Below are 14254 nucleotides of genomic sequence, written 5' to 3'. Positions count from 1 at the left end.
GCTCCCTTTGAGAACAATTAAATACAAAGTTTATTTTCACTGTAGCGATTTTTAGTTTTTGCCAGTGGTGGGGAATCAAACTCGGGGCTTTTGTGTGTACTAGACAAATCCTCTAACTCACACCAACACCCCCAGCCCACTGCTGTACCACATACTGTGTGGATGAAGGAGAGTTTGTCTTCAAAGAAACTGGTTGAAGCTGTCAAACATTTTGAGCTACTTGTTCATCAGAGTGGAACTGCTAACTTCCACATACCCCACAATATGTGTCTCACAGAATATAAGAAATTCACCAACCAGACAGTAAGACACAAAACACAGCAAAATCATTTTCATTCTTCACCACCAAAGGAGTGGAGAACAGAAGCTTCACACTGACTGTACAGAACTTCTCCTGGTACCATACAACAGGCCAAAGCTGATGACCCACAGCAGTCATGTAGGGCTTGGATGGATGAGAGATGCTGCTGCTGAGCTGGTGCCTCCTGCAGCTTTGGCTGTCAGTCCATCAACTGCCAGTGAGGAGCTGAGGCACTGAAGGGTATGGGAGCAATGCAGGAGAATGCAGCTACAGCAAAAACATGACATTAGCCAATGGAGCCAGCATGCAGCGCAGAACCTCTGTTGCAGCCCACACTACTTGCCCTGCTGGGAGGAGGAGAGCTGGGGACAGAAGTGCTCCTGGCAGGTTGCAAGCACAACTCAGGGTGGCCAGAACCATGGGTGGAGAGATATGCAGTCACCTGCAGCTCACACAGATCCTGCCCCCAGATGCCCTGCCTAGATCACCCTGACTCTGGGTAACAGTGGGATATCCAAGAGGAGCCACAGTAATGGTCCACCACTTACAGTGCATTAGAAACAGGAAACCCTGAACCAGATCAATGAATATTATTGCATGTAAAGCTGTTTGAGGAAAAAAAATACTGTGTGACAAATTGTAGTTTGCAAAGCTACTCTGATGAACAAGTATGTGCTGGAGAGGTGGAACAATGGAGGAATGGAGCAGCACATGCACGGTGGAGGGGGTGAACTAGACTAGACCTGACAGGGGTGACAGGTGTGGGAGAAGGCTGAGGTGGGGGGGGTGCGCACGCCTGGAGCAACCGTTGCATAGCTGCACGATCATCCAGGCACTGAGCCATGACAGCATGTCCACGATGAAGAATGGTGCGTTTTCTTGATTGGGCCTCCTTGAAAGACCTCCAGGGTTTGTGCTGCTCCTAGAGGCCACCTAAATATCTCTGATCTGTGCTACAGCCAGGGGATGTGCTGATGTCCATGGTCTGTGCTGCCTGCCACCAGAGGCCATGTTGATGTCTGTGGCTCAGTGCTGCTGCTGCAAGCCATGATTGTAACCATGGTCCTGCTATGGTATGGAGTAGTGTTGATGCCTGGCTTGTGCTGCCACTGAGGGCCATGATGGTGTCCATGGCCTGTGCTACAGATGAGGGTCATGTTGACGTCTGTGATCTGTAATGCTGCCAGAGACTATGTTGATGCTGATGTCTGTGGCCTGTGCTACTACTGAGGGCCGTGTTGATTTTGCAGTCTGTACTGCCATAAGAAACCATGAAGTCCGTGGTCTGTGTTGTGGCCAGAAACCATGTGGAAGTCCATGACCCTGACTGTAAAGGGCAAGGAAGCTTCTTTTGCAATGGTACTGATGGCGTGCAGACCCACAATTGAGAATGAGAGACATACAAGGTTCTGTGACAACTTCTCCTCAACCACCCACAAAAAAAAAACAGTTTAAAAAGGAAGCCATTAAAAAGAACTCTTAAAAACTATGATAGGGACCCTGAAGTGTAACTAGCTCTTCACAGTTAATGGTTTCTGGTGGGGATGGGAAAGGACTCCATTTTCTTTCTTTCTTTCTTTCTTTTTTTTTTTTTTTTTTTTTTTTTTTTTCCCTTTGAGAGAGGGTTTCTCTGTATTGCTTTGGAGCCTGTCCTGAAACTTGCTCTGTAGAACAGGCTGGCTTCGAACTCACAGAGATCTGCCTGCCTCTGCCTCCCAAGTGCTAAGATTAAAGGCATGTGCCATCAACATCCATCTAGGACTCAGTTTTCTTAAAAGGGCTGACCATGGGAGTTTGAGCATAAGACAGTAACTATGTAGGCAACAAAAATTGAACTTTTTATTGTTGTTGTTTTTCTGTTCTTTTTCTTGGGGGAAGTTGTAAGGATGGGGATGTGGACCTGGGAGGATTGGGAAGTGAGTGTGATGGGGTTTCACTGTGTGAAACTCCCAAACAGTCAACAAAAAATATTATGTTAGAGGAGAAAGTTGTATAAACTGTAAAAAGTACCACCTATTTGAAACACAACAAGGGGGACTAGAAAGACTGCTCAGCAGTGAAGAGTATATACTGCTCTTACAGAGGACCCGAGTTCAGTTCCCAGCAACCATACAGAACAGTCCTAAACCTCATCTCCTCCCACTGCCCTCTTCCCTCATCTTGAACAATCCAACTCTTCCTTGGGGGCTCTGTACTTTCTCAGGTCTGGTCAGATCACACAGGCTTCATCTTGTTTAGGTTTTTGTTCAAATATTGTTTCCTAATGAGGACTTCCTGCCTTCCAAATTAGCTATGCTCTTCCTCTGTCCCCAGATCACTACTCTCAATCACAGCACTTAATCTGAAACTGCCTCATTCCCTAGGGTTGTTCTGACAAATTATCACAGACAGAATCATTCTCTCTACTCTCTGGAGAATTGGGGGGAGAGGGGAGATGACAGGAGTCTTCCTGCTTCTTCCAAATTCAGATAGCTCCAGGCCTGGCCTGCTTTGAGACTGCACTGTTCCAGTGGCTGCAACCTTCAGTCCCTTTCCATATCAGCTGCTGTTCTGACAACACACCAGTAAGGGGATTTAGGATTTAATCACAAGACCCTTGATAAATTATGTCTGCAAAGACCCTTTTGCTTTTTTTGGGCATGTGGGGGGAGTAGCCTTAGTTGCCCTAAAACTTGCTATATATAGTCCAGGCTAGCCTAGAACTCATAAAGAGTCACCTATCTTTATCATTCCAAAAACCCTATTTTCAAATAAGGTTACATTCTAAAGTTTCACGCAGACATACATCTCAGGAAGACAATAGTCTAGTGCCTCTTGTTCATTTATTTCCTGAGGCTTGCTTAGCATACCCCCATTTGCTGTCAACGTATAAAACAGTCTCTCTTGTTCATAATTACACTTCCATCTCTGACTGCCTGGCACAGAGCAACAATACTTATAGCACAAATAATAAAAACCCAGAAACAGATATTAGGGTTCAAGCTGAAGATCCGAAAAGTAATGCAGCCACAAGAGAGATCTTACCTCTACAATGCTGAGACAATCCTGTCCTCAACATGGCTGGAGATTAATTTCCCAAGACTGAATGCTGAGGTTTGGTGGATTGGCCCTTCAATTTGAGCATTGGTAGAAATGAGAGCTCTCTGGTGGCTTGGTCAATTTGCTTCTCTAATCTTTAGGTTGAACCCCAATATCTGTCTCTGAGTTTTTATTATTTGTGCTAAGTCCTGGGATTAAAGGTGTATGCCACCACTGCTCAGTTTCTATGGCTAACTAGTATGGCCAACTTTGCATTCTGATCTCCAGGCAAGCTTTATTAGATCATAAATAATGTACACCACATATATGCATTTGACAAAGCTTCATCAACTTTATAATTTAGCAAAACAAGATACAATTGAGTGGCCAGTTATCCCTTGACCTATTCTGTGTGATATAACTCCAGTCCATGATGTATAGACTGTTAGTAACTGTTTTAGCAAGAAGGCAGAAACCAGCTACTTACAGATGACCAGCAAACCCTTAATACCTCCTATAACACCTTAATACCTCAACATCTGTTGAGGAAGCATAAGCCATTTGCAGAATAAGTTTGGCAGATGGCACACACCCCTCTAGTGGCCTTATGAACAATTACCTTGATGTGCATCTTTAAAAGTCTTAACCTTTTTCCCCTTTCTTTTTTAAACTTACATATATCTGTTAAGTGTCTACATGTATGTAGGCAAACTATATACATGCCTGGTACCTGAGGAGATTGGACCCCCTGAAACTGGTACCATACAGATGGGTTGTGAACCACCACATGGTCCCTAAGAATGGAACCTGGGTCCTCAAGAAGAATAGCCAGTGCTTTTAACCTCTGAGCCATCTCTCCAGCTGCTCCCTCACCCCCACCTCGATTTTACTCACTGGCACTGGAACCATTTCTGCCTTAGCGTTAATTCATTGTAAAACTCTCTATTCACAGTAGTATAAAAATGATGAACCAACAGATATGCTACATACTTGCTCAACACTCAGATTTGTGCTTAAAAAACAGCATGATATTAGGAGCTGGGCATTCAAACTTTTCTGCAAAATGATTAGTTTTTCTCCCATCTAGCAATTTGTCAACAAACTACCCACAAACACCCCCAAAGAACCCTAGATCTTTTATTATACAACTTAATTTTTAAAAAAATTTAGTTTATTGAACTTCTAAGTATAAATTAATAGACATGCTAAATAAATCATCTTAAGTAAATTACAGAAATTCACAAAAAGTTTTAGAAGATTATTTTGGGACAAATACAACATAAAAGTTGTAAATAACAATATTCTTGGTATTTGGTAGGTAGGGTATGAAGGTAAGATCAAATGGTTTTGTTCATTCAGACGCTCTAAAAGTAAAGCACTTGATATGTAAGGTATCAACACCAGAGAGATGATAGTTTAAAAAAACTAAAATTAGAAAATATAAAACCAGTGGAAACTTCATCCCACATACTCAGTCCTACTCCTTTTTCAATCCACTTCAAGGCCACCAAAATAACTATGACCCACATTCTGTTTGACTGTGTTGTCCATAGTAATAAACTACATCTTCCTGTCTATAAAAAGAGGCAAGAAGAACCATCTGAAAAGTAGAATAACTGCAGGAAGCACAATCTAATAGGCTTGCAAGGACACGACTAAAGCTCTTACATTCCTCAGCAGTTTCCTGGGCAAGTTCACTGCAGCTTCTAGCTACACACAAGAGGTGTAAGTTAGTATTGTGCTGGGATTTATCTAGGAAGAAAATCCTAGATCCTATCATCTCATTCTTATGACTCTCATACATGGGCCACGCTCTATTCTGAGAATAAATACTGATAACTCAGTGGGACAGTTTGAATGAAAATGGCCCCCATAGGTCCATAAGAAGTGGGACTATTAGGAAGTATAGACTTGTTGAAGTAGGTGTGGCCTTGTTGGAGGAAGTATGTCACTGAGGATGGGCTTTGAGGTTTCAGAAGTTCAAATCAGGCCCAGTGTCTCATTCTCTTCCTGCTGCCTGGGGATCCAAATGTAGAACTCTCAGCTCCTCTTCAGTAACATGACTACCTGTATGCTGCTATGCTTCCTGCCATGATAGCAGACTAAACCTCTGAAACTATAAGCCAGCTCCAATTAAATGTTTTCTTTTGTTTTGTTATGTCAAGACAGTGTTTCTTTATGTAGCCCTTGCTGTCCTGGAACTCACTCTGTAAACCAGGCTGGCCTCAAACTCAAGAGATCCATCTGCCTCTCTGCCTCTCTGCCTCTGCCTCCTGGGTGCTGGGATTAAAGGTGTGCACCACCACCACCACTTGGCAATATTTACATTTTTTTAAAATGGCTAAACAACAGACAAGAAAAGCCAGGTACCTCACTGTGCAATACTATAGGATCAAAGAATATTCTTAGAAATGAATAGCTGTATAGATCCTATGAACTAATTCTATATTTGAGTTAACTATGAGACAAGGTCAACATTTGTTTAAAATTCCCAAATAAAACACAGACAAGATTTTGCAAGTATTCTAGTCTTTTAAAGCTCTCCTGGCAATCACCCTTATAACTAGCATCTCAAGGAGAACTTAACTGGGGCTTCTCCATAAGGTGATTTTTAAAATTATGTTTAATGGGGGAGGGAGGGGGACATGAATGTGTATGCAATTGCTAAGGAGTCCAGAAGCATAGGATCTCCTGGAACTGGAGTTACAGGTAATTTTCAGCCACCTGATGAGGCCGCAGGAAATTAAACTTAGTTTCCTCTGAAAGGACAGTATTACATGCTCTTAATCCCTAAGCCAGCTCTCTAGCTACCAATGTAGATTTTTTTTAATTGCTGAAATCCAGGAGACTTTTTTTAAAAGTGTGAAAATGTCATAATGAAACCCACTATCTTGTACATTTAATATACACCAAAATAAAACAAAAACTAAAAACCACTTAATATAAACAATCCAGTTCAAACTTAGAAGAAGGTCTTAGGAACAGAGGAGATAAGAAAGATAGGTACCTCATAGTTCGAGAGGAAATCTAGCAATTCTGATTGAGATGGGATGTAGAGAAGTGGTTTCATCACCCGGCGAACAAACTTCTCAATATAAACAGCACTCATGGGGCCTTTGTATTCGATTGGTCCAAAAACTAGTATCAAAAAATAAAATAAAAATAAATAAAAACAATACATCATGCATTAAGCCTGTAATGTGTAACAAAAAACATCCACACCACGCAATGAAAACATCTTTGCTTTAACAACTGGTTCAGAGGTAAGCAGCCTGCTTTGCACAGGAGGTGAACAGTGAACCAGCTTGGAACAGAGAACCAGGTTGGAAGACACAAACAATTCGGAGATCGATCTTAATCCAGCTGCAAATTAAGATCATTCTATTCTCCAAAAGAAAAATTTAGTTTCTACTAAAAAAAAAAGAAAAAGGTGGCCTGGAAACTAACCACATAATAAAGAATTCCAGAATCTTTTCTGTAACACTCAACACATGTAGGCAGATTTTTTTTTCCCATGAAACTATGAAATAAGAAACGTTGGACAGTGACCCTTTGCCTACTAAAAAGTAATTATTAGCATTCCCAAAGGCACACACACAAAGGGTCACTAAGTAAGCCTGACATCTGTTTAAAGTTTCATTACAATGGGAACAAAATGGCAAGGGGGTGAAGTCAGGAGGTGGCCCCCTCTGGCTATACTTTGGTATGCACAGGGACCTGACCCAGCTCTTGAAACAGTAACACCACTCATGTATCCCTCCTGAACTAATCAGATTTTTACCTGGCTGCCTCAATATCCTCACAATCTCATCAAAAATCTTAAGTCTCAATGGGTGGTTGTGGCACATGACCTTAATCCTAGCATTCAGGAGGCAGAGACAGGTGGATCTCTGTGAGTTCGAGGTCAGCCTGGTCTACAGATCAAGTTCCAGGACAGGCTCCAAAGCTACACAGAGAAACCCTGTCTCAAAATAAAAACAAAAACAAAAAAACAAGAAAAAATTCCACCAACTCAAGAGGCCAGACATGGTGGGAATACACCTCTAATCCCAGTACTCAGGAGACAGGGGCAGAGGCAGGCAGATCTGAGTTTGAGACTAGCCTAGTCTACCGAGTTCCAGGGCAGGCTCCAAAGCAATACAGAAAAAACCCTATCTTGAAAACCAAAAACTAAAAATAAATAAAAAATGAATTAGCACCATCAATTATCAACAAATTCTAATTTAAAGGAAAAAAATATAAGATTAGGTATGGTAGTCTTTAATCCCAGGATTCAGTAAGTGGAGGAATGCAAGGTGATCCTCAGACATATTTATATATGTGTATCAAATTTGAGGCCAGCTTGATATATTAGAACCTGTCTCAAACAGGTTCTAATGAAAATGAATGAATGAAAAACTTCAAAAAAAAAGCATCTGATAACATGTTTTGTCGAGCAAAAAGGAGTCAATCTGCCAGGAGCTTGTGGTACACACCTTTAATTCCAGAACTTGGGAAGTTGGAAGTAGGCAGATCTCTGTGCATTTAAGCCAACCTTGTCTACAAAGGATCCAGGACAGCAAGAACTTTCACAGAGAAACCCTATCTCATAAAAAAACAAACAAACAAAAAATAAATAAAAGGAAAAAGAAAAAAGAGCCAATTCATGAAGAAATCTCATGTTTTCTAGGCAGAAGGCTTTGCTGAGTTTTCCCTAGTGTCCTAGTGAACTATAAAAGTAAACAGATCTCAAGGTGCAGGATACCCAAGTATATGAACTACAACCATCAGTGTAGAATGAGTTTAGCCACAGCTCCTGTGCTAGCAGGATGGTGAGAACAATTCCACTCTCCAAAATCTGTTTCATCAACTTTGGAATGGCACTAGTACAAACTCCAAAACCTGTCCCACAAAGCAGAAAGCCATTATTAGTTTAAGTAGCTACAAGATAATGCATTACAGAAAATGAGAGCAGCAGCAGCATCTGCTCAGCCAGGGGACCCAGCAGCATCATGTGTAAGCACTGTAAGCAGGGAAAGCTTGGGATTACCAGGAGTGACCAGGAGCATTCAGCTGATGGCACAATCCCATGCATATGCACATGTATAAAACCGAGATCTCTGGACTCTCAGAACACCAAAAAATAAATAAATAAAAAATAAAATAAAAAATAATAATAATAATAATTTTGGAAGGCAAAGCAGCAGGCTAAGATGAAGGGTGGGCATTTCAAAGCCACTATGCATAAAATCAAGGTACTGGGGTAGGTACCCACCTTTTTACACAGAATCTCACATAGTAGCTCAGGCTAGCTTCAGACTCAGCAATCTGCCTACCCTCAGCTTAAATAGTTCTGGCTTGGATTATTTGATTCTAAAGTCTACAGAAGCCAAGGACACAAACAGCTGATGTGTATTCCCATGCATCTCAAAATGACAATCCCAATTCAAGAGAATGCTCATTTTAATGTTACATCAAGTTAAATCACCTCCAGCACCCTGCAAGTTTTAACCACCCCAGTGAGCATCTGTGTTCTTTTTCCAAATTCAGAGAGTAACATAGGGACCTAAGTAGAATAAGTGTACAATCCCCTACAGCACAATGGCTCTTGCTGATCTCTACAAAGAAAGAATTTGGCCTGAGTTGGTCACTAGGAGTGTACCTTATATTTAAGAAGCCTGCACTTAAGCCATCAAAGCAGGGGGAAAACTTACTGGATAAGAAGCAGAGTGGGGAGATCTGAAACCAATCTAAATGGCTACCAAGAGAAGCTAGCTTGTTCCTTTGGAGAATATTAAAACAACATTTCATATACAGCGGAAAATTTGAAGATGGAAAAGGTAGTCTTGCCTAAAATAGCATCAATTGTTCCAGTAAAATCCTGTGCAACAACAGCTTATACTAGAAGAATAGAACTGGGAAGGAATGGGACAGAGACCCTGTCACTAACAGTCTGCTGATGATTGCTTTGAGATCTACCGAGACCAGTAGGTACATGAGGAAGGGTAGGAATCCCTAAAAGTACAGCTCTTATTAGTCAAGTTTTTATCCATTTAGCCTTTCACAGACTTTAAGTCAATCACACTGAATGAAGCCTAAATTCCATCTTCTGCCCTAGGAAGCTAAGGCTGAAAGACCATCAGTTCAAGAGTAGCCTGAGATACAGAATGAGACCATCTCAAAAATAACTAGGTGTGACACACACCTTTAAACTCAGCATTTGAGAGGCAGAAGCAGGCTGATCTTTAAATTCAAGGCCAGCCTGGTCTACATAGTGAGTTTATTTAGCTGCTCTAAATAAACAGCCCAAAGTCAGACTTTTCAAACCTCCATATTAGGATCTGAGCATGTATGCAAAATGAAACATTAACATATATATGGTAAAAGCAAATAGCTTAAAGCCAAATGTGGTGACACAACATGCCTATTATCCAGCACTTATGAGAAGTTGAGGCAGGTCACTAAGTTTGGGCCAGCCTGGGTTATACAGTGACTATAAAGCCAGCCTCCGCTATAGCATGAGGCTCCCTTATCCAACAAAGCAAGGCATAGTGGTACACATGTTTAACCCCGGCACTAGAGAGGCAGAGGCAGGCAGATCTCTGAGTTTCAGGCAACCCTGGCCCACATGAGTTTCAAGCCAGCCAGGACTGTATAATGAGATCCTGTCACCAGCCCACAAATGAATGAATGGAGGGGAGGGAGGGGGGAGAGGGGAGGGAGGGATGGATGGAAGGAAGGAGGGATGGGTGGATGGGCTAGAGAGGTAGATGAATGGTTAAGAACACAGTCTACTCTTCCAGAAGGCCTGGATTTTATTCCCAGCACCAACATGGTGGCCCAGAATCCCCCTGAAGTTCCAGGGGATCTGACATTTCCTTTTGACCTCCTGGAGCTCCCTATATGCACATGACACATCTTCATATACTCAAACAAACACAGAGAGAGAGGGGAGACAGAGAGACAGAGAGAAAGAGAACAAGTCAATAAATAAATAAATAAGTAAATCTTAGGCCTAAAGAGATGGTTCTGCAACTAAGATGAAACTGCTTTACAAAGGACTAGAGCTTGGTTTCCAGCACCCATGTCTGGCAGCTTATAATTCTCTATTAACTCTAGATCCAGAGGATAAGACACCCTCTTCCATTCTAGATGGGCACCTGCACTTACATATGCTCATACCAACACACAGGCACACACATAAATACATAACAAAAACAAAGATTAAAAAACAACAAGAAAGCTTAAAATAAAAACCATAGGTAGCATGTCACTTTTGGCAAAATGAATGTAACTGGAGAACAGAAAATCATAAAATTTTAGTATTTCCACCCCTTTGTCATTTCAGAACTATGGACATAAAATTATGGACCAAAGTAATTTTCTTCCTAATTGAAATGCAGTACTAGGGATTGAACCCAGGATCTCAGGACTGACCTTAGGGAAATCAATTCTACTACTGAATTAATATTCCCAGCCATTTGGATGGCCAATTGAGATGGGATCTAAGCTGGCTTCAAATAATCCTTCTGCCTCAGCCTTGCAACCAGCCTAGATTATAGGCATGTGCCACCACAGTTGGCACAAGCTTTATCTTAGCATACTACACTACTGGGTTAACAGGATAAGGGGCAGGGGTATACTTCCTGTATTGCATAACATTTTTGGAGTAGCGAAAAATGCACAAGCATACAAGGGGAGTAAGTAATACTCTTTTTTTTTTTTTTTTTTTTGGTTTTTCAAGACAGAGTTTCTCTGCATTGTTTTAGAGCCTGTCCTAGAACTCTGTAGACAAGGCCTTGAACTCACAGAGATCCCGAGTGCTGGGATTAAAGGCATGTGCCACCAATGCCGGCTGTAATCGTACTTTTAAGAACAATGTTATAACATACACTGATGTAAGCATACACTCATGCTCATAGAAGTGTAAAAGAACAATTTAGAAGTAACAGTACTGTATAAGCCCATCTCTAGTTTACAACTAGAGGGACAAACATATACATTCACAGAAAAACACAAAACACACTGGGTTGCTCAGGCTTGACACAACCATCAAATCTAAATTCCTTTTACTTTTTTTTTAATTCTTAATTTTGTCTAATTCTGTATTTTCTCAATTTTCCCATGGCTGGTTTTAAAAATAATTTTGTAATAAAAAAAAAGGTTTCCACTGATAAACTGATTTGAATCATAGATGGAACTGGAAATACCATTGCAAGTCCTTACCCTCCGATGATACAGATGTAGCACATATAGTGGAAAATAAAAGAAATGCCTCTGTTTTCTGCATTTTCCTGGTTCCACCAACAGCAGAATCCCACAAAATAACACCTGCAGAGGAGAGGGTTTCATATGACTATAAATAGTAACCCAACAGCTACCAAGACTTACAATTGTAGAAACAACTAGCCCCCACCCCCAAAAAGAACAAAAAGTATTAAACAAAAACAAACCAACCCTGTCTCAAGCTCTGTTTTGTTCTGGAGACAGGATTTTTTCTGTATAGCCCTGGCTATCCTGAACTCACTTTGTATAATTCAGCTAACATTTAGAATTACAGAGTGATTTGACTTCAAGCTCTGCCTCTACCTCCAAGTGCTGGGATTAAAGTGTGTGTGCCACCACCCGGCTATTTCAAGTTTCTTTCTTCTTCCTCTTCCTTCCTTCCTTCCTTCCTTCCTTCCTTCCTTCCTTCCTTCCTTTCTTTCTTTTGGTTCAACAGAATTTACTGTATATTTTCTATACTATTTGAAGGTATAGATAGCTGTGTATTAGCTGTCTACAATACTGTGTTTAAATCTATCCAGTAAAACTAAGATGCAGCACCTATGGGGAACTGAGGAGGTAGAAGCAACTCAGCAGGCCTTGGTGATGAACAGCTCCAGAATAAACAGGTAGCACACAGCTGCATCGTAGTTTGCAAATATTCAAGTTACACCAAAATTCCTTCAAATCTCTACCTTTTGTTGAAACCAACACAACCGGCCATTGCTAATACTGCGGCACGGCGCTGGGGAAATGGTGATGGTTTTACTTTCTTTCTTAATCAAAGTTGGGAAGGTGTGCTGCCACACAACAGTCAATCAGCTCTGTTTCAGGCCTAGGTACTCCACCCTGGAAATCACAATAGGTACAGCTTGACGGAGAAACGTACATTAACAAGTAGCCTAAATATGAGCGCTGACAGAATTACACTAGTAAGTCTATAATCATCACAACTGAACTAACATAAATACATTCAAATAAAGCAGAGATCAGAATTAGTTTTAGACTCAAATTTGCAGACTTTCTTGATAAAGTAGAAGTAATAGACCTCTGCAGTTAGAAATGAAGCTCTCAACTGGTGGAGAGCTAGAGACTTCTCAGTCCCTCCTGCACAGATAAGGAAATAGTGACAAAGTCTCTTGCACTGAAGTTATGTATTTTAACAGCTTTACATGTTATATTCATATATAAAAAACCTAAGTGCTTTTCTCCAATTTAAAATCTAAAGAATTCAAAAATAAGGCATTCAATATTTGAAAAAGTACAGATTTAAGCAAAATTTGCATATAAATTGTCATGAAAACTCCATGTTCAAATATTATACACTTGGAAATACAAAACAGATATATTTATTTCAAATTTACAGCAATAACTTATTCATACCATGCAATAAAAAGTACATTAATCAAGATACACAAACTTTTGTAGTTCTAAACTGCAGAATCCTTAAACCCGTGGCACTTAAAACTTCATAGCCTTTCTACTGGGAGGTAAATTATACACAACAATGAGATGAAAAGATGAACAGGCCAGGTGTCTATTATGAATCATTCCAACTCCCATCAACAATGACCTAAACCTCCTCTCATACTCCCATTTGTTTTCCTGATAAAGCTGTGCTGCTGGCTATTTGCTGGAGTGTTTGGATTCGGTTAATCCAACAGAGACTGAATTGAAGAAGATGGAAGAGACATCATATGTGGCACTCCACCATTCTGCAGGCTATCTAAACATATGCTACCATCAGTGTCCACATTTATATTTAAATATTTTGATAAGAACCTAACGGTTGGTGATTTATTTGGATATTCTTCAGAAAATTCTATTACCAGTTTGAAAGTACCATCTTCAAAGGGTGTCCCTTCTGGTCCAAATATAACTGGTTTCATGTATGTCGTTGTTTCTAGATGGTACCCAATGACCCAAGGTGGGTCCTCTGTGGAGCAGTCAGTCATCATGCCAATGTGGGGTCTGAGATCACAGGGCTCACATCTATTAACTGTCCCATTACAGTGGCTCCACATAAAGCATAACGCTTTGTCCATGTGTTCACAACTACAATATGTAAGATTTATCTACAAGTTACTTGCCCATTTTCCCTATTACTTTATTACAATTAGTGCTACGAAAGAATTTGAAAATTATATGCATAGGGAAACTTTGTCAACAGAGCTGCCTCACAAGCAGAAAAGGATATCTGAAACTGTCATCTTCAGGTCGTGTGCAGTGGTACGCTTCTGTCCTAGCACTGGGAGAATGAGGCAGATGTATCAGGAATCAAAGCCAGCTCTTACCACATAAAATACTATCTCAAAAATTAACTGGGGCTGGCAATAATTAAAAGTTAGAGCACTTACTACCTCTTCAGAGTATGAATTAGATCCCAGCACCCACCTGGTGGCTCAGGGCCATCCATCTGTAATCCATGCTACATGGGAGATATGACACTATTTTCTGACCTCCAAAGGCACCACAGGCATAAAATGTGGTGCATATACATACATCAGACTAAACACTCATATACATAAAATTTTATATACCTGTGTGTGTGCACACACATAACCACACATTTTTTTAATTAACCAAGGGGCCAGCAGATGCATTTGATAAAGGCACTTACACAAAACTTGTGACTTGTGTTTAATCCCTAGAAACCAAGGAAAGGCAGAAGGAAAGAACTGACTCCACAAA

General features: G+C 40.7%; 1 protein-coding gene across 2 annotated transcripts in view; it reads right to left on the bottom strand.

Annotated features, from left to right (window-relative positions):
* The window catches only part of LOC127220442 (thioredoxin domain-containing protein 11-like), a 49469-nt gene extending 43019 nt beyond the window's left edge, over positions 1-6450 (bottom strand). Inside the window, exon 1 of one of the 2 annotated variants that reach the window (XM_051182660.1) lies at positions 6327-6450. In XM_051182660.1, coding sequence (XP_051038617.1) covers positions 6327-6428 — 102 coding nt within the window. In that variant the 5' untranslated portion in view covers positions 6429-6450. The remainder of the gene's footprint in view (positions 1-6326) is intronic. The other variant, XM_051183277.1, reaches the window with a different exon arrangement.
* Positions 6451-14254: the final 7804 nt, after the last annotated feature.

Source organism: Phodopus roborovskii, unplaced genomic scaffold (genome assembly GCF_943737965.1).
Source record: "Phodopus roborovskii unplaced genomic scaffold, PHOROB, whole genome shotgun sequence".
Lineage (NCBI taxonomy): Eukaryota > Metazoa > Chordata > Mammalia > Rodentia > Cricetidae > Phodopus > Phodopus roborovskii.
Note: the sequence above shows the minus strand (reverse complement) of the source record. Positions and strands in the feature narration are given on the sequence as shown.